At 38.7% G+C, this 21585-nt stretch overlaps 2 protein-coding genes and 1 non-coding gene across 4 annotated transcripts; all 3 read right to left on the bottom strand.

Annotated features, from left to right (window-relative positions):
- Positions 1–82: 82 nt before the first annotated feature.
- Positions 83–6882, bottom strand: ikbip (IKBKB interacting protein). 2 transcript variants are annotated; one of them, XM_058417268.1, is made up of 3 exons: positions 6459–6882; positions 4926–5043; positions 83–1900 (listed from the first exon to the last, which is right to left on the bottom strand). In XM_058417268.1, exons 1-3 carry the CDS (start codon positions 6659–6661, stop codon positions 1103–1105), a joined length of 1119 nt encoding a protein of 372 aa, XP_058273251.1. In that variant the 5' UTR covers positions 6662–6882; the 3' UTR covers positions 83–1102. The 2 variants fall into 2 exon arrangements, with proteins under 2 accessions (XP_058273251.1, XP_058273250.1); XM_058417267.1 differs by lacking the exon at positions 83–1900 and adding an exon at positions 2012–4536.
- Positions 6883–8461: 1579 nt separating this feature from the next.
- Positions 8462–20031, bottom strand: arfgap3 (ADP-ribosylation factor GTPase activating protein 3). The gene is made up of 16 exons (XM_058417561.1): positions 19862–20031; positions 17980–18098; positions 17812–17884; positions 17062–17193; positions 16816–16896; positions 15892–15964; positions 15729–15785; positions 15603–15646; positions 15372–15511; positions 14170–14301; positions 12428–12559; positions 11786–11926; positions 11579–11702; positions 11386–11473; positions 10776–10900; positions 8462–10105 (listed from the first exon to the last, which is right to left on the bottom strand). The coding sequence occupies exons 1-16, from the start codon at positions 19928–19930 to the stop codon at positions 10088–10090; spliced, it is 1548 nt and encodes a 515-aa protein (XP_058273544.1). The 5' UTR covers positions 19931–20031; the 3' UTR covers positions 8462–10087.
- Positions 17624–17705, bottom strand: trnas-aga (transfer RNA serine (anticodon AGA)). Its single transcript has one exon. It is a non-coding gene; the product is annotated as a tRNA-Ser (tRNA).
- Positions 20032–21585: the final 1554 nt, after the last annotated feature.

Genomic DNA, 21585 nt, shown 5'->3' with positions numbered 1-21585 from the left:
TTCTGGTCTATGATATTACATCATGCAAATGTAGCACAGGAACATTAAAATGTATAAAGTCTTGTTATTGCACAGGGGATGAGGTTTGACAGAGAAAGGAATGAGGACAATTTTTATCATAAGCATTTCCCTAGAAGTGTAAGTCATGGATGTATTTAAAATGACCAATTGCATAATAAAAATTTATCATGCAGTTTATTACAGTTTATTAATTATACCTGATCTTGTCCACCACCTGAAGAATATCTGATCAGCAATTAATCTATTTTGACTGGGAACATGAAGACAGATTGTCTACATCTGTTTCTGGGTATGAAGTATACCTTTACTTAGTTTATTGACTTGCAATGTAGACTAAAGAATGACTACATCTGATGTATAAATATAAGTTTTGTAAAGCAAGATTGTAGCTCGAAAGTACAGGATCTTAAGAAAATATTGACCTTCCACAGAGCGAGAGGGAACAGACTGGAAATATGACTATTAAAGCATTCAATCAGACATAAAATCACTTCAAAAAGTTGAAGGAAAACACTTGCAAAAAATTCCACAGCTTGAGTCCACCTTTATATTGCAGTCAAAAATACTATTTTGATCATTTTGCTGATGCAGAAGGTAACTCCAGAAACTTTGATCCTGGTTATATCATGAGTTGAACAAACTTTAGTTGCCCCTAGATGTTAATAAAGGTGTGTGTGTGTATGTGCACATAATGGGCTGGCATGTCCTCCAGTGTTTATTCTTGCCTTAAAGCCAGAAGCTTTAGGATTCGCCGTGATAAAGCAGATCAAGATGAAATAGTAAAGATGAATGATTTTCTTCATCATCACTGACTATCCTAACACACCTTTTGACTATTTTATAGCTTGTGATAATGAAAGAACATTACTGAAATCAAACCTTAGAAATATATTATCTGAAAAGTATATTTGAAAAGTATGTGGGGAAAAAGGCAAATTAATGGAGATAAAATGATGGTAGCAACCCAGTGTATGTACAAAGACATTTTCATACCAAGCCCCTGTTAAAATCCACTTTAATCCCAAACATCAGAGTATTTCAAATAAACAATTTTAAAATGAAGTTCATTCTACAGTGTAGGTTACAGTTCTGTATGATTCATTGTTGGACTGAGGTCATTCTGGTGTGGAACATCAGTAGTTACTTCCACGGTCAAGTCTTCTTCAACCTGTTTAAGTTCCTTCTTGACAGCTGCGAAGTTTGCTAAACTCTCCTTGATCTGCGTAATGTCTTCCTCCCTTTTCATGACTTCTTCAGCCAAGTTTCCAATCCTCAGAGTCAGATCAGCCAGCTGTGGCTCCAGCATAGCAAAGTCCCTCTTGATGGTGGACACTTTGGGCCGGAGGTCACTTGCGAACATCACCGTCCTCGCCAGCTTGGCTCGGCCGCTCTCCAGACCCAGGATGTGCTCTGCAAGCTTCGTGTCAGCGACAGAGAGCTCTGGAATGCGTTTGCGCATTTGTTCTAGACCCTTAGTGTTCTTCTCCATGGAGCTCCTCAGGCCTGCGACACGACTAATGCTGCCTGCTAGCACCTCACCGATGCGTTTGGCCATAAGCTTCTCAGCTTGAACGACCTTCTCCTCAAGCTCATTGGTCTGGGTAAGGAGAGCTTCCACATCACCCTCCAGGCCTCCCATGCGCCTTACATCTGTTCGGACTGAGGCTACTTTGGCGGTCACATCACTGGAGATAGCAGTAGTGCGGTTCTCTATGCGCTCCACAGCCTGTGTAAGGTGGGCCAGGTTTGCGTGCAGCTGCTGTCGTCGTTCAGCGAGGCCTGAAGACCATTCCTTCAGCTGGACCACTTCCTGTTTTAAGCTGCTCAGCTGGGACAGGGGCACTTCCTGGTTGTCCAGTTGCACCTGGACATCTTCACACTATAATTGGAGAGACGGTATAGACAGAGACTGAGACACATTCACTTCTATTAAGATTTAGCAGTCTGTGACCAATACAAATTTCCTTCAGGATAATAAAGTTTATCTTATCTAATCTTGTGTGTTTTCTGTCTGAGATTAATCTGATATGGAGTTTTAATCTAACACTAAAATAAAAAAAGGAGTGAAGAAATGCTGCATTAAAAACAATATGTTCATATCATACACACTTATCACCATCACTTGTATAACTGTTACAGTAATGACAATTCAGTAAACTTCTTTCTTATTCTTTTTTTAATTGAAGTGTGAAATCTTCTGTACATCATTTATATGCATTGTACATTACAACATCAATACAAATATTTGAAACGGTGAACATAGTAAAGTGGAACATTCGCAAACACCAGAGGCTGATGCGTGTTAATTCTCCATCATGCCTCATCACTAGGTAACAAATTTAGTTGACAATTTATTAGCTGCATCTACCTTATCTCTACATCCACTGGTCATTTTATTAGGTACACATGGTAAACAATGTATACACACACACTGACCACATTTTTAGACACACCTATTTCACTGATCTATCACCTAGGTTTGTAGTTTGAGATTAGAACTCTGAGATTTTCCTTTTTCTTATCTGTGTCAATTCCTAACCACTGGACCACCATGGAGAATAAATCCACCACCCAAGCTGATCCCTTTCCATTGTTGAATGAGGTAGAGAGGGTCTGAAAAATTGTGAAGAGTGACTTATGGACGATATTCAGTGATGATATACCTATACAGTGCCCCTGTACTGCAGGTGTACCTAATAAACTGGTATTTCCTCACTGTAAAATTGCTATACAGTTTTATAAAATGTTTTGAATATTAAAATAGAAACATTTAACACATTTTGTATGCATTCTTGGGTATTTATGTCTTTTATCTATGAGCCATTATGAGAACATAATATGAAGAATGATTTGTTATAGTCTGTTCTCCAGCTAGAATGAACACTACAGATAAAACATGGTGTCCAATCTGCACCAGAGTTTACCAGGAGGAGCCTGTAGTAATTAGTGGAGCAAAAATAGCACTGTAAATAAAATGGACCATTAAAAAAAATCACATGCAAAGTGAACACTGCAGTTATATTCAAAGAGCATTATGGCAAGTGACTTACAACAAACATAGTGAGGTTCTGGCTTAACCTGAAATTTATTACTGTGGTGTAATGGCTGCTCAATACTTTACCTCAATACTTTAGCTTATGTGAAAGCTTTTTCAATAGAAGCATTCATTGCCATACAGTTTGGTTAAGCTTGCATCTGGCTACACAATCTAATTATTAAAGACAAAATGAAATGGACATCGTAACTTATTTATGTTCTGTAATGTGACATATTTTCAAGTGACACTGATCAGTGCTGTCACTTGATGATGGGGAAAGGAGAAGTGAAACATGACCTAATAATCATTAACCAAATGCATTAAGTAGTATTATGTTTAGAACTGGGCATTTTGAGGTAAAAATCCAAAAGTAAAAGTATTTTGTCTTTATTTACCTAAAAAAACAATTATTTGGTGTGACCGACATCTTAGTGAAGTACATGAACAAACACACTAAAGAAAAATGTCAGTTTGATTTCAGGCAGTTGTGTCTATTTTTTATTAAAACAAAATCAGTGTAGTTCATTTAACTCAGTCAACGGGATCTCCTCAGCTCTTTCACTCGTACCGTGTCCTTCTGTTGATTCTGGAAAACTTTCCATTTCCAAACTGTTTATATCATCATTTACTTGCTTGATATTCAATGTCTCATCGTTCTTCCCCTCATCATGTTCAGGCTCCTCTCTTCCAAAATTCAGCTCTTCTTCTCTACGCACCCGCTTAAGCTCCTTCATGGCGTCCATGACAACTCCAAGCTCATTCCTCACCTTCATCACGCTGTTGTCCACCTGCAGATCATCAAGGGTCTGCTGGAGCTGAAGAATCTCAGTCAGTACCTTGAGCAAGCTATCCTCAGAGCCCACCACTTGTAGAGTGAGATCCTCAAGCCTCCTCTCAGCCCCACTTAGGTCAGCTCCTAACCTCAGGATGGACCTGACTGCATCCTCAACGGCAGGAAGATGTGCTTCACATTCTTTGGCCTGTGGCTCCATTACCACCAGTTTTTCCTCAAGCTCCTTGTCTCTTTTGGAGAGCAACATAAGCTGCTCCTGAAACCTTGCAACCTGCTTGGTGTTCCAGTCTAGCTGATTTTGGATGCTCTTGGTATCTTCCTCCTCTGTGCGCTCCAGCACGCGCCCGTTCCTCTTTGTGCTGTCTTCTAGCTCTTCCAGACGTTTGGCCAGAGCACGCAGGCGCTCCTCAGCTTCGTTAACGCGCTCTGTTACACGACCGTGAACTGAGCGTGACTCGGACCTCAGCGTCGTCAGGTCCTCGGTCACGGTGGCCAGTCCTCCCTGCCACTTCTCAGTCACATTCAAAAACCGATTGTTCACACTTTGGAGGCGAAGTGATGATGCATGTTGGTCCTCTTGCATAGCTGTAACAATGCCATTGAGGGAGTTGACTTCCTGTTGCAACTCAGTTAGCGTAGTGAGAGAAGAGACTGACCCCTTCAGATGGTCTTCGGAGGCCTCCAACTGCACCCACAACACAAGACAGGGTGTTTTGGCTACGGTTCTGCTGTGTGTCACATTCACACTCACAGCACTATGCATGCCAAACCACCACCTCTGAACCTAACTGCTGTGTCTAGTGATTAATAACAAGATTCATACTAATCTGACACACACACAGGAAAGAAACACTGCAGGGGTGGGGTTACATAAACGAATAAACAGAATTTTTTTGTCATTTTTACAATATTTTTTCTTTGCAGCAAAACTATATGCAATGTCTAGTGAGATGCAAATATTAAAGTATTATGTAGTGTAGATAATTAGGGTTCTAGCGCTACATTATCTATTAGATAAATGTGTAGAAGATTATATCCTGTATAAGTAGACTCTACATAAAATCAGATACCAACCTTTTTCGAAGCTGCACTGAATTTCTGCTCCAGTGCTAGTAGATCATCTGCTTTTTCATACAAATGATTGTATTTTTCCTCAACTTCATTAAACCTTGCATTCTGCTGAAGCATGGCCCTGAGAGAGAAAAAAAAACAGAAATGTCACATATTATAATTAAAACATATTTTCCACTATATGTTGGTATATGCTTTCTTGCTTTTAAATATTAAAACATATTTTTATGATAAGTGGTACAGAAATTGATGGATGATTAGGTATGTGTGCATGCCATTTTATTTAGGGACTGTTCCCAGGATAGACACCAGATCCTCCATGAGCATGATCAGGATAAAGCAGTGTGGATGGATGGATTATGTGAATGCCATGACTCAGGTAGCAAACTGACAAACTGGTGCTTCATCTATTTTGGGTGGCTATGTTGACCTTCAATATACACTATATTGCCAAAGGTTTTGGGACACCCCTCCAAATCATTGAATTCAGGTGTTGGTTTTCAGGGGTTAGGCTTGGCCCCTTAGTTCCAGTGAGAGGAACTCTTAATGCTTCAGCATACCAAGACATTTTGGACAACTTCATGCTCCTAACTTTGTTGGAACAGTTTGGTGATGACCCCTTCCTGTTCCAACATGACTGCACACCAGTGCACAAAGCAAGGTCCAAGGTCATGGATGAGCGAGTTTGGTGTGGAGGAACTTGACTGGAGTCCTGACCTCAACTCTTTTGGGATGAATTAGAGTGGAGACTGTGAGCCAGGCCTTCTCGTCCAGCATCAGTGCCTGACCTCACAAATGCGCTTCTAGAGGAATGGTCAAAAACTCCCATAAACATACTCCTAAGCCTTGTGGAAAGCCTTCCCAGAAGAGTTGAAGCTGTTATAGCTGCAAAGGGTGGGCCAACTCCATATTACATTCATGTGCACGCAGGGGCAGACATCACAGTTTTGGTCTGGCTCGCAGTCTCTGCTCTAATTCATCCCAAAGGTGTTCCATCAGGTTGAGGTCAGGACTCAGGAAGTTCCTCCACACCAAACTCTCTCATCCATGTCTTTATGGACCTTGCTTTGTGCACTGGTGTACAGTCATGTTGGAACAGGAAGGGGTCATCCCCAAACTGTTCCCACAAAGTTAGGAGAATGAAATTGTCCATAATTTCTTGGTATTAACATTAAGAGTTCCTTTCACTGGAACTAAGGGACCAACCCCGACCCCTGAATTCAATTATTTGGAGGGGTGTCCCAAAACGTTTGCAAATATAGTGTATGACATTGTTCCAACATATTGAGCACATTTCAGATCAGCCTGCACAACACCGGCTCAGTGTTTAGAAAGGCACAACAACACTGCCCTACTGAAAAACAACGTCTATTAAAAGTTTCACTAAAACTCTCTGGAGCATTACCGAGTGTTTGGATATAGGGATGTATCTTTATACTTTCATATCTTCCTGCATCTTTACTCTATCTATACTGCAGTAACTATGTGTATACAAACAGTGTACTGTGAGTCACTCACATTTCAGCTTGAACTTACCAGGCGAGAAGAAAGCAGGCACTCAGAGACAGCAAACTCACTACAGTCCTGACATCTACTGCAGAACACCGAGACGTTTTTCCAGATGTATCTCCATTGTTCTTGTCTTCATCTCCTCCACACGGTTGCACGGTGTCTGCAGAGTCTCCGTTAAGAGCAGCGGCTGCTTTCCCTTTCCTCCGCTTCAATCCGTCGCTCGACATTTTGCTGAAGAGTTTATACAAAAAGTTGTGAAAAGTGAAATTCACTTCTCTAAAAGTTTATTTAAAAGAAAAGGGGCAAAGAAGCTGTAATTCTGACTGGGAAGGAGAGTTTAACGTCCTTTTTTTTAGGACGTTTTCATAGTCACTCGCTAAGTTTGGATGTGAGACACAGCCGCCATACAGCCACGTAGCAGCCTTTTCCAGCTGCTCGCGGGGACGCGCACGGCTCCTCGCGTGCACGCGCATCGTTAATAGTGACGTAAACGCCCCCTATTAAAATCCTTTGCACAGGTAAAGTGATGTATTTGTGCCTTCGCCATCAGTTAGAGTTTAATAACAATAGGAGGTGGAGGCATGCGTGGGTCCATGCAATGTTGTACATCAGGAGGGTTTAGATGTTTGGAGGATTCCAGTGTAACCGACAGATGAACTGATTAGATGTGGAAATTGAGCCAAACAGAGTCAATTCCCCAGCAAAGTCAAATAGTTAGCACTCAATAGCTTCCTTACTGTCTGAAGTATATTTCCAGAGGTTTTTTCTGACAAACCCTCCCATTTTGAGTTTTTTTTAATCTATCCCAAACAATGCTTTTAATTATTTATTTATTTATTTTTAAAGCTTGAACATTTTTATCTATTAAGGCTTTTTATCTATGGACCAGCTCCAGATTTTCGGACATTCGAAGAGAAGATATGGATTTTGAGGACAATAACCTCCTAAACAGTTCCTGCGTGGGTTTATTCCGGGTACTCCGGTTTCTTCCTACAGTCCAAAAACATGTACATTAGGTTGATTGGTAATTCTAAATTGCCCATAGGAGTGAGTGTGAGTGTGTGTGGTTGTCTGTCTATATGTGGCCCTGCAATGGACTGGAGACTTGTCCAGGGTGTACCCCTGCCTTTTGCCTTATGTGCACTGGGATAGGCTCCAGCAGACCCCCATGACCCTAATTAGGAATAAGCAGGTATAGACAATGGATGGATGGATGGATATGCTATATCTGCATCACACAACTCCAACTGACCGTAGAAAGGACATTGTTCATAATTACCCTCTCTGCTGTTTATAATCATTTATGGGTTCCCTTTTGAGTCTGGTTCCTCTCAAGGTTTCTTCCTCTTACCATCTTTTTCTATGCCACAGTCACCTCAGGCTTGCTCATTAGGGCTTAGGGATTATACAAATAAATTTAAATCTAATATTAAAGTCTAATATTAATCCTGAACTTTTTGTCTAACATTAATCTTGCACTTTTTGTTTCTCATGTTCTGTAAAGCTGCAATGTCCATTGTTAAAAGCACTATAGAAATAAAATTGAATTGAGTTGAGACAAGACACCAAAAGCAGGATTGGTAAAAAATGTTTGTTTGACAAACTGTGGTCATGTTCCATTACATTTGAATCATAAATAAAATCAGTTTCACCTTACAAGGTGTGTGGCATGCCTTTAAAGCAGGAGTGCTCAAACTTTATTCAGTCAGCGATTGTTCAGATTTATTGGAACTGTAGAGCTTTATATTAAATAAAAAATATCATCCTAGCTATGCTTCATAGACCCCTTTTTAAGAAGCAGTGCTTTGTAGTACACCTTTTCTTTAACACGAACAAGATCAAAACTGCAATGCGGAAAATTGCATATTATTGCATTTGCACAGAGCACAAATCTCAGAGCTCATAAGGCATTATTAAACATGTTATTAAACATTATTAAAATGTTTCTAGCCTGTGTAAAGCCTGCTTATGTGAAGCTGACTCCTCTCCTTCCCCTATAATTCCCACAAACTACACCCCAAGCAGAATTTGCACAAAAATGAAAGTTTTATTGATGAAAGCACAATTCGAATATTCAATTATTATAATTGCAATGGCATGAATAGTCTTTGCACTCTATAAAGTTCTCCCTATGTAGTGCAAATGCTGTTTACCAGCTTACTTTGGCTAAAGCATAAAGCTACAAACTGCTTCTAAATGATACCTTCCACACATCTGCTAGTCTTTCTTCTTAGAAGAAATTGTGTGTATGGCAGCAGTCACTGGATTTAGGAATTCTTCAGCATAATGTGTACACAATTTAGCCTTTTACCTTTTTTTTTTTAAATATTGTAGTGCAAAAAGTAGCTTACAAATGAAGCAAAAAAAAAAAAAATGCCCATGCAAACTAATGACTTACTCTATCGGTATAAACAAATGATGAACATCAACGGAAGCATTCTAAACTTTAAAAAATAATGGCATAAACAATAATAGAGCCAATTTACACTTGGATTTTTTCACACATATGAAGTATCAGAATTATTGTTTCTGATTTATTTAATGTGCCTAAGATGCATTGAGATCTGTTTTCTCAAACTGCTTCTAGAAGTCTGAGATTTTAGAAAAATTATTTTCTGAAAATTTTATCTAATATAACACAAGTGACCAATAACCAGCAATTGTGGGGCTGAAAAAAATTTATGCAAGACTATGATTTTTCAAACAGCAGGTATCGGACACATGAAGCTGGAGGTCCAGTGTAACTGGCCTGAGATACCATTGCATGACATTGCAAACTGTAAATCTGGCAATGAATATTATAATCCAAATACAAAATGCAAGAAAGAACCAGGTGTAAATAGACTCTCATGATAATTTGTGTTATCTTCATCAACATTAATCCATACAAAGATCTCTGGTCCAGCATGTCTGATCTTAGTGGATTTGGTTTTTCAGTTCAGGACCATGGCAGAGTTCAGAAGGTGCATCAGAGTAAGCAAATCACCAAACTGGTGACCACAGACATGCAGCACCACAGATGGACAACTCGGTCTCTCACCCATAAATAGACATTAATTATTGGAACACAAGCTACTTATTAACTCAATTTTCTGTAATTATATGGTATAAACCCCATAGTGCCAACTAACAGAAGGTACATACAGTATATCCAATCATATTTAGCACTGTGTTTTTCCCTATGATCCACAGATAGAAGAACACCTACAAAAATAAAGCTGTTTAATTGCACTAGAAATCCATTCTGATCAGCTTTCTTTTTTATAAATGACGAATCTGGCATAATCCATGTGTAACAGTTTCAAAAACAAATATGTAAACAATACACAGATTATTTACAAAAAGCAAAAATTATTTTGGCTTTTTATCATTTAACAAAAAAGTGCCCGAAAAACCAATCCCAATTTTGTTAAAAAAAAAAAACCCTGAAGCTCTTCGAGTTCCCCTTCATTTTAGTTCCCAATAGAGCTGAACATTTAACTCTATGTATAATTGGCCACCTGCATATCTACTCAATGAAGCTACATACAATATATGCATTATATCTGATTGTAATGCATTTGGGGCCTACACATGGGCATACTCTTGCAATCCTTTATGCTGAGAGGCTGTCTTAAGATGTCCTTCTTCCTCCTTCCCTATACTCTATATGCTCATGTGCTGTAGCGATCCTGCAACAGAGAACATGAACACCATTTTGATCAGTACAAAATAAATGATAGATACATAAATGATCAAAAATGTTAGTGGTTACTAAGTGATTGATGCTGTGTTCGTATGACACCACTCTCGATTGTGTGATAAGTCAACATTGGTACTCAGAACAGGAAATAAAATCACACTAAAAGAGTTCGTAGAATTTACTTAAGATCAATCAACAGATATATTAGTTGGTTAAATCTGTGTTGGGAAAGTCAGTACATAATAAATAGCTGGTCAGCATGTTGCTAACAATACACATGCTTTCATGGAAACATCCATGGTTAATCCCCAGTTTTTAGCTTGAAAATGACAGAATGCTAATTTCAGATTTCCTACATCCGAGTTAAATTGAACACAGCATAATGTTCTGTGCTAGAAGGTTGTGAGAATAAAAAACCCAGCACTAACAGAAAGCCATTTGCAGACCTAACTGCTTAATTCGGAGTTAAGGAAAGCATTTAGCAAAACAGATTATTGCTAAACGGTCGAGTGCAGATTACATTAAACACTCCCTCTATTCATTTAGCAAAGATCTTTGGACAATGATGCTTTGAGGAAACTCTGCATTAAGCAATTTTGACCTGGCAGAGACTCACTGGTAGTCCTGGGATTAATAAGTGTAATTAGAAGGGAACAGACCTGTATAGTTGAAACCACTCCACTGGCCATGACGGACAGTTTGCCAGCCACAGAGCGGACACCCATCTTTAGCTGGGTCATATCCGGAGCACTGGGCAGCACGTTGCTCAGGCTGTATGAGCTACCTGCAAAATGACAAAGAAAGCAAGTCTTCAGGGTTTAAGCTTTTATGGTAACACCACAATTTAAGCTCATGTGTAATACTCTCAAAAGCTGTTTTACAGAAGTATTGAAAGTCTGTTAATTTACAGCAGTGCTAAATTTCTTTAAATGCAGTTTGATATTTTCAATTGCCACCCACTAACTAAGTCTCCTCTATCATACAGGAAAAGCATGAACCAAACTCTATATTTTCTAGAAATTGTTGCTCATGCTGCCTCACAGGACGGTATAACACACACTTGGAGGAAAGTGCAGTGTGTCCTCACCATACATGAGTGGACTAGTGTTGCTCTGAATGTCAGGGTAGAGAGAGTAATGCCAGCCCTTCCATCCTGACAGCATGCCAATTTTGCTCTCTTGACTTTCTGTGGCATAACTGGAATTCTAATAGGCTCAGGAATATCTGCTAATTATAAATATATTCTGTTGTGTCTGTTACTCCACTCACTAGTTTGTTTCTTCTGCTCGTCAAACAAATCTGCTGAACTAATAGCTGAGTTGTTTGAGAGACGCTCCAGTCGAGTCCTTGCTTCATACTGGGCAAAACAGGAAGTTAATTATTAATACATAACATTGCAGCAACTTTCCATTGAGCCACTGTAACAAACGCACAGAGGGACTACTGTGTAATTTGATGTTACCTCAGTGTTGTCCTCTTTACCAAAATACATGTCAGAGGAGATGGCTTTTGCACCACCGAATTTCTTTTGGGCGTCATCAGAGACAGGTAACGGTCCTGGCTCCGCTTTTCTCCTGGCTGTAGTCCTGGGGGGGAAAAAAGGCACACATGATGATTTCACTAAAGTCTGAAAAGCCCTTACAGTGGCCGTACTGAAGAAAGAGCTAACCTGTCTTCGAATGATGATGTCTTGGAGCTCAAATAAATATCAGGCTCTGGTTTCTTGACTTCTTTCTTCTTGATGTCCTCCCACTGGGAGAAGAACTGGTCAGATGACTGGGGCTCAACATTAGTATACTTGGAGGAGGTTCTACAGTGGAGAAAAGATCATCACAGTTACAAATGCTAATGTAATAAGTAATGTATCTGTAGCATCAAACCATCTTGCAAACAACTTGCACATAATGGTGTTTCTCCTTCATTAAATAGGAGAATAATCCAGTTACTTTTATTGGACAGATTATACATGTTGCTTAATTAGATTATTCAGACTGGACTCTTCTTAATTACAAATAAAGGTTTGCTGACTGAGCCATCATTCTGAGTATAGGATTATCACAAGCTAGATATCTAAAAATCTCTTATACAAAGCTTAGATCCTAAACTGTCAATCAAATCACAAAGCTCCAAGTAAAAGCATATAAATAGCCAACATTACTGCACAGTTATTCTCAATGAAATCCTGCCATGAATCATAATTTTGTCACGTTGTGAGTCAACCACAAATATGCTGTAGAAAATATGTTCACGGGACTTTTTTTTCAGTTGAGTAAAATATATATGCAAAATTCATGAGTGACTCAAATCTCACCGAATGAAGAAGTATCCCTCTTCCTCATCATCATCCTCACTGTACTTCCTGGAACGGGTGGAGGATTGGGCCATAGTGGGAGTCTCCTGCTGAATTGTCTGCATGTCCGCAAGAACAGAGTGAGACACTCCACTGGAAAGAGGAAAGAAATTCAGACATCTAAATAACAAGGTATTGCTGTTCAACTTCTAGTTAAGTGATCCTGAAACAACTCGATTTTCATACCTATATACAGTTTAGATAACTACTTGTGTATGAAGTATTTAGTATACTGTATTTGAATAATATGCTTTAGATCAACAACCCTTCTATACACTATATTAATTAATAATCAGTCTAATAACTAATTGTCGACACATCCACAGACGTGTATCTTTCTATGATGTGCTTTGAGTATACACAAGCAGGATTTTGATAACATGAAAGAAAAACTCTGTGATAGTCTACTATCTTTCTATAATATCATAATCACTCTGTGATAGTCTACTATCTTTCTATAATATCAATCACTCTGTGATAGTCTACTATCTTTCTATATCATAATCACTCTGTGATAGTCTACTATCTTTCTATAATATCATAATCACTCTGTGATAGTCTACTATCTTTCTATAATATCAATCACTCTGTGATAGTCTACTATCTTTCTATAATATCATAATCACTCTGTGATAGTCTACTATCTTTCTATAATATCATAATCACTCTGTGATAGTCTACTATCTTTCTATATCATAATCACTCTGTGATAGTCTACTATCTTTCTATAATATCATAATCACTCTGTGATAGTCTACTATCTTTCTATAATATCAATCACTCTGTGATAGTCTACTATCTTTCTATAATATCATAATCACTCTGTGATAGTCTACTATCTTTCTATAATATCAATCACTCTGTGATAGTCTACTATCTTTCTATAATATCATAATCACTCTGTGATAGTCTACTATCTTTCTATAATATCATAATCACTCTGTGATAGTCTACTATCTTTCTATAATATCATAATCACTCTGTGATAGTCTACTATCTTTCTATAATATCAATCACTCTGTGATAGTCTACTATCTTTCTATAATATCAATCACTCTGTGATAGTCTACTATCTTTCTATAATATCATAATCACTCTGTGATAATCTACTATCTTTCTATATCAATCACTCTGTGATAGTCTACTATCTTTCTATAATATCATAATCACTCTGTGATAGTCTACTATCTTTCTATAATATCAATCACTCTGTGATAGTCTACTATCTTTCTATAATATCAATCACTCTGTGATAGTCTACTATCTTTCTATAATATCAATCACTCTGTGATAGTCTACTATCTTTCTATAATATCAATCACTCTGTGATAGTCTACTATCTTTCTATAATATCAATCACTCTGTGATAGTCTACTATCTTTCTATAATATCAATCACTCTGTGATAGTCTACTATCTTTCTATGTCATGGCACTGTTGAATTCTGAAATCTGACCGGTCAGAAAGAAACAAGTAAATCATCTACTGTTAACAGTATTATGGAGAAACAATGCATAGGCTAGAGGGTGACTAATTTCTATGGTTTGATGATTGTAGTCTGCAATAAAAAAAAATTGATGCAAAAAAACCCCAGCAGTACAATATTCAAACAGTAAAACAAAAAATAAACAATAAAAACACACCTCTGTTGCATGAAAATCTACACCAAATTTGAGAATAACTGCTTGAATTAAAATCCCTGACCTCCTGTTGGAGAACCCCATTCCAAGCCTCTCTGCCTGCTCCTTCTTCTTGCCCTCAAGCCCTCGCATCTTCTCCTCATCCTTCTTTCTCTGGAGCTCCAGATCCTGATAGGCCAGCCTCAGAGATGCCACACTAAAAATTTTCACACCAGACAAAGAGACAAGATATTAGAACCCAAAGCACACTTACTACAAAACTATTAATCTTCAGTATATTGGTGGTACCACTGGTGTCCTTTATATCATCATAAAATATATATCATATATTATATCATATAAAGTTTATATCATCATGTAGCTTGTCTTAACTTAGATTTTTTTTGCCAGTTTGACCATGAGCTTTATTGTATTTACAACATGGTTATCAAATACTGGGCTGCTTTTTAAAATAAAACACTGCTTTTTGAGATAATTTAACTACCAACAGATTCCATGCCAACAATTTACTTTTGAGAAAAAGGGAAATGCAAATTAACATGGACAGCAGGTCCCAAAAATCAATAAACATGAGGGAATACAGATACAGTCCTTCTAACCTAAATAGTGGTGCAAGTACATACAGTATTTAAAATTAAACTAGCAAAAACAAATGTAGTCCACCATTTTTATGTTTCTTGTCAGTTGGTTGAAAGGACTATAGACTCAAGGTTCCTGGCTGATAAAGAGTCAGCTCTCCATTCACTTTGCTGTAAATATTTACTGAGTTTTATGGTAGTGTAATACATATAATACTGTCCTTTTAGAGGTTATCTGCTTCTGTTCTAGTGGAAGTGTGCATGGTTAAGCTGTATAGTCCAATCTTGCCCACTCCTATAGGAACTCCCCCAGGTATTTTTAAATATTCTAATGCTATTTTCCTCAGTTAGTGATTAACTGAAGATGCATGAATAAACTTATAAAGCACATGTGTTTGAACAATCCCCTGCATCCAACACAATCCCATATAGTCTTTTTTAGCCCTCTACCGATCTAACTGCCCACATCTGCCTGCATAAGTGTAAAAAACACCTACCTCTACTGTTCTGTTGGACACTAGTCCCTCATCTGCCATACAGATGTGTGAAAGTTGTTTTTTAATCATTTTTTATTTACGGTATTGCAATTTATATAAAGCACTTAAATATTGTGATCACTGCCTGAATCAGATAATGAATGTATTATTTATTTATTTGTGCATGTGAATCTGTGCAGATGGAGACTCACACTGGCTCTTCGGGCTTGGCGATCTTCTCAGTGGTGGACTCTTCACGGAGTTTGTCCACAGCCTGAGCTCTCTTCTCCTGCGCTGAGAAACTCTGGCTGCTCACTTTTTGAGCCCCTAAACCTCCTTTTTTAGCACCCAGCTACTCAAAAACATAAGAGAAATCAATACTGTACCATAAATACGATATTATATATCTCTCTCTCTATATATAATTAAAAGTATATCCTCACCCCTTTTTTAGCCGCTGCAGGCTTCTTTTTGATTATGGAAGGCTCTGACAAAGTCACAAAAAAAATTAATGCCATAAATATCCATATCTATATGAATTAATGCAATTTAATGGCATATTTATTTACCTAGAACAGCTTTTGGAGAAACACTGAGAAGCTCAACGGAAGGGCCTTCTTGATCATCTATGTGATCGAGAACATGCGAGTTAGATACATGTAATACACACTCACATGCAAACACACACACACACACCAAAGTACACATGAAACATGATGTGTTTTGTCGTACCATTATTATTTCTGTCTTGCAAGGTTGTTTCCTGTGGTTGATTAAGATTTTGCAGAAAGGAACTTCCATCATTCTGTATATGCAAATATATACAAGAGAAAATATACAAAGCAAACAGTATTAATAGACAAATATTATTCCTAGTGGTTGAATTATTAAAAAAAATAAAATAATTGGAGACACAAGCTCACTTTGGCAGAAACCGATGATTTATCTACTCTAGAAGATTACAAACAAAAAATATACTGACTTATTAACTCTGTATATCGGTCATGGCCTAATGCTGGTCATGGTCATCATACCCTGTTTTGTCTACAAATCTTGTTTTAGTTACAGAGAGTTTGCTTTGGTTTTTATCAAGGCTGACACTATGTGTTGCACCACACACAGCACTGCATTACCAATGAAATGCATGGATTCGCCTCAGTTATTATGCCATTAAATTATTGCTGAATTCTTGATTTTTATTGGTCAGAAGATGGTGAGATGGATTGTGTAATGGACACATAAATGGATTCATAAACTTGAGGTTCATGACATCTTTTTTGTGTTCTGTGAAGAGATTTATTCAACATTTTAAGCATTTCAAATATAAAGTGTTAGTGCTCTGTCAGTAGTAAAGCTATTACAACATTACAAGCTATACTGATTTGTAGTCTTATTAACTTATGAGCTAAGTTTATTGAGAAATAATCAACTTTGGGTTGGTAAACGTAACTCCCCTCATTCTTGATTAGTTTCTTATAACAGCACAACCCACTGTCTTTTATACTGTACATAACATACATGATGATATAAAGTCATTAATTCAAGTCAGACAGAAAAAGAGGACTGCAGTGTTACAAGGGAGACGTCTTTTGTCCACCAGCAAAAAAAGGAAGAACAGAATCAAATAAATAAAACATAAAAGATGCACACTCATACCTGTGTGTGCTGGCTGAAGAAGTCTTCCTGCTTTTCCACAGGAGATGTAGGGGAGAGAGGAGCCTGACTGTCCAGCCAGAGCTAATGAGAAAGAGGGAGAGTCAATGAACATAGACTTTTATTCCTTTATTCATAACTTTCGTTTCATGTGATAATAAAATTAAACATGCAAATATGTTAAAAAAATTTCACCTGTTCCAAAGTATATCACGCAAAGGTAGAAAGTATCATGAATGTGTGTCTGACCTCAGTGCCGTGCTGTCTGGTGGCCTGAGTAGCCATAGTCTTGATCTTCTCTCTGTAAAGCTTGGCTGCACGGCTGTTATATTTGGCATTGGTTTCACTGGTAGTGCAACCATGCTGGTTAAAAAAGGCAGACTGTAGAGAGAAGAGAAAGATATACATTATTTGATAAACCTCTGGTGGCCTTGTGATTAGAAATTTTAAGAGACAACCATTTCAATAAAGATCTTACTGGGCAGTTGTGTAATTGTGTAATTGCAAATCTGTAGCAATTGTGTCAATAGCAGATCAGTGACGCATTAAATGAAATGAAATGAAACAGCCTTTATTTGTCACATATACATTACAGCACAGTGAAATTCTTTCTTCGCATATCCCATCCTTGGAGGTTGGGGTCAGAGCGCAGGGTCAGCCATGATACGGCGCCCCTGGAGCAGAGAGGGTTAAGGGCCTTGCTCAAGGGCCCAACAGTGGCAACTTGGCGGTGCTGGGGCTTGAACCCCTGATCTTCTGGTCAACGATCCAGAGCCTTAACCACTTGAGCCACCACTGCCCCAAACGATGACGTTGTCGGCAGGATTCGAACCTGCTCGGGGAGACCCCAAAGGATTTCTAGTCCATCGCCTTAACCACTTGGCCACGACAACACGGCCACACCTTAACCACTCAGCCACGACAACATTACATGTTGACTTATGAAGCTGGGATCAGTCTTAATCCTATATTCTAAAACTATATAAAAAAAACACTCACAGCGCTGGCATTTCCTCCGACTTGCATGCAACGCAGCTGAAACCAGGACCAGTTGGAATCCAGTTCAGTAGACCTGCTCAACAAGAAATTTGTTAAATTACTTCTAATTTCTATGTGCACAATGAAAGCACTAAAGAAGAATATTATGGCATGTGTGATGTATGCTACCTGATAAAGGATAGATGCACCCCTAGAGAACGGTGTGTCCCTGAGCAGTCAATACACAGGAAAACACCATAGGTGATGCTTGCCCAGCTTGGGTTCTTCGCAGAGCAGTCAAAACATGCCTGAGCACAATAAGGTACACATTACAAGATTAATCAATGTATACAGTAGAAGTTTAGTATCTTCAGGAACTGCTTATCCTGCTCAGGGTTGTGGTTGATCTAGAAACACTGGGTGTGAGGTAAGAATACACACGCCATTGCAGGATAGCATGCGTGCACAGTCACACACTCATTCACAACTAGGAGTCATTTAGCGTAAACAAACTGTGTTACAAGTATATTTTTGGGAGGTGGAAGAAAACAGGCATCTGAATGAAACCCTGCTGCACTACCTCGTTATCCCAGATATAATAATAGTGTGCACATATGTTTTATGCAATATGCAAGGGCATCAGGTTATTGTAGTGGAAATTAAATATTTTGTAATATTTCCAGTCTGGTAGCACACCATATTCAGTTCACTATAGTGTCTCAAATGGCCCTGGACAAAATCTGTTTAAATAATTCATGATAAAATGATAAAATTGAGTTATCACCATCCAAGCTTTGGAGAAGATACCCAAAGAGATGAGGCAGATTGAGCTATAAATTCAAAGGGGCATAAAATGCACCTGAAGTTATAGCCCCACTCTGCACAGGAATTGAACAATGAAGTCAGTGAATTTTACTTTTGTCATATGTGTGATAGTTGATGGAACCTCTTCAGAAATTGTTACTAACCCTCAGATGTTACTGGGATAATTGTAGTATTTCACTTAAACAGCACATGAACCATACATACACTATGTTCCCAAAAGTTTTGGGACACCCCTACAAATCATTAAATTCAGGTGTTGTTTTTCACAGCTTGGGCTTGGTCCCTTAGTTCCAGTGAAAGGAACTCTTAATGCTTCAGCATACCAAGGCATTTTGGACTATTTCAAGCCCCCAAACTTTGTATAACAGTCTGAGGATGACCCCTTCCTGTTCCAACATGACTGTACACCAGTGCACAAAGCAAGGTCCATAAAGACATGGATGAGAGAGTTTGGTGTGGAGGAATTTCACAGAGTCCTGATCTCAACCTGATAGAACACCTTTGGGATGAATTAGAGCGGAGACTGTGAGCCAGACCAAAACTGGGACATCTGCTTTTACATGCACATGAATGTAATATGGAGTTGGCCCACCCTTTGCAGCTAGAACAGCTTCAACTCTTCTGGGAAGGCTTTCCATGAGGTTTAGGAGGTTATGGAAATTTTTGACCATTCCTCTAGAAGAGCATTTGTGAGGTCAGGCACTGATGTTGGACATCGGGACAACCCCTGGATTCAATGATTTGGAGGGGTGTCCCAAAACTTTTGGCAATATAGTGTATGTGATGGAAACAAAGTTAGGGTATGTAGCTGGCATGTGCACGTTGCTTTAACTTTAACAAAACGCAAACTGTGATTCAGACTTGGATTAATGCACTTAAGAAGTGAAAAATGAACTAATGAGGTCTGGACATTCTGTGTCTAGGTGAAATTTCGGTGAAAATAAAAGCGATACACTGCAGCCCTACTGTGGAAAGAAATAAAATGGAGTTGTGTCTGCACAAACAGTCTATCAAAAACAAATGTATACTCTGTTAAAAGACAGCTAGTTAAATGGTGTTTATGTACACAGAGCACAGCAAGTCGCTTAAAATCACATCAACCAAGAGTAAACAACAACAACAACAACAACACCAGGCTGAGAAAGACCTGCCATATGTTTCACTAACACAGTGACGTGTCACACATCCCGTCTACTTCCTCATGTTAAAATAAACACTACAGCAATTCTCGGCTTTTCCTGCTCACCTTATTCGTAGGAATGGCGCGTAGACGCTTAAAGATGGCAGAAATGTCGTGTTTAGTGGGCTCCGTCATGTTTGTCACCTGTTGATAAAGACACTTTCACCTGACAGAAACGAAGCAGGAAAACACTGAACCAGGATTTCACTTCCGTATTCAACGTCAAAAAGAAGGCTGCATCCTAAACTGCTTAGTACTGTACTGAAGATGGGGCTGTGTTTCAAACCGACCTGCGTTTTGTCCTCTACACTGAACTCACTAGGACACTTTCTAGTGAGGACTCTTGATAGTGTATGAATCCCAGCGCCGGAGTGCGCGTGCCCCCAGCAGTTGTACGGGAGCGCGCTTTTAACGTCAAGTGACTGACTGTGGAATTGTGTCAGCGGTGGGCAGTAACCAAATAAATGTAATTCGTTACTGTACTTTACTAAAGTATATATATATATTTTTAGACTTTTTACTTTCACTCCACTACATTTTAAAGCGTAACATGTCGTACTTTCTACTCCACTACATTATCCCACATCTCTCCTTACTTGTATTTAAAAAAGCAGTTGTCCAATTACAGCACAGCAAACCGAGCCACAGCACGCGCATTATTTCTGAACCAACGTATATTATTGGTTTCATTAAATGCAGCGAACAACTTTAGTGCATTAAAACTGCAGTGTCACAGCCTGAAATACTCTAACCTATGATGGAAGAAAACCCTGACCCCATCCCGCCACCTGCACACCCATGACCCGTGGCCTGACCTGCAGGATACGTTTAACACCGATCAGGCATAACATTATGACCACCTGCCTAATATTATGTTGGTCCCCCATTTGCTGCCACAACACACCAAACTGTGATGCACTGTGTATTCTGACACCTTGCTATCAGAACCAGCATTTACCCTGTTCAGCAATTTGAGCATCAGTAGCTCACCTGTTGGATTGGACCACACGGGTCAGCCTTCACTCTCCATATCCCCCCTGTCACCAGGTCACCACTGTTCCTTCCTTGGAACAGTTTTAATAGATTCTGACCACTGCAGACCGGGAACACCCCACAAGAGCTGCAGTTTTAGAGATGCTCTGATCCAGTGGTATAGCCATCACAATTTGGCCCTTGTCAAACTCGCTCAAATCCTTACACTTGCCCATTTTTCCTGCTTCTTCTAACCATCAACTTTGAGGACAAAATGTTCACTTGCTGTCACTCACTAACAGGTGCCATGATGAGGAGATAACCAGTCTTATTCACTTCACCTGGCGGTGCTCATAATGTTATAGTTGATCGGTTTAAATTGTAGAACAGAAGAAAGACTCTTCCATATTCAGATTCCTGCTCTGCCTCAGTAACATAAGATTTCTTCTTTCAAGAATTGACTATCATATTTGTGAAAACATGTAGAGGAGAGCATGACCTGTGATAATCATAATGGCCATTTTCTTCAATACGAATCTTATTTTAACTCAAAGCAATGAAGGATTTTATTGTGTATGTGAATAACCTATGATTATCTTAAATATGTTGTGTGTGGCTAGTTATGCTTCAGTTACTGTAGCTAAGTAAGCTAACATAATCAGTAACTTTTGAGCAGCAGTGTATATTAACCTTACTGATACAGCAACATAAGAACCCAAGAACTCAACTGTAATTGCTGATATTTGATCAGTGACCAAGTAAAAGTTCTTTTTCATAGTTTTTTATTATGTAAAGCAGAATAAGATGGTGCACAAATA

This window comes from Hemibagrus wyckioides, linkage group LG19, assembly GCF_019097595.1.
Source record: "Hemibagrus wyckioides isolate EC202008001 linkage group LG19, SWU_Hwy_1.0, whole genome shotgun sequence".
Classification (NCBI taxonomy): domain Eukaryota; kingdom Metazoa; phylum Chordata; class Actinopteri; order Siluriformes; family Bagridae; genus Hemibagrus; species Hemibagrus wyckioides.
The sequence above is the reverse complement of the archived record's forward strand: the minus strand, read 5'-3'. Positions and strand labels throughout refer to the sequence as shown.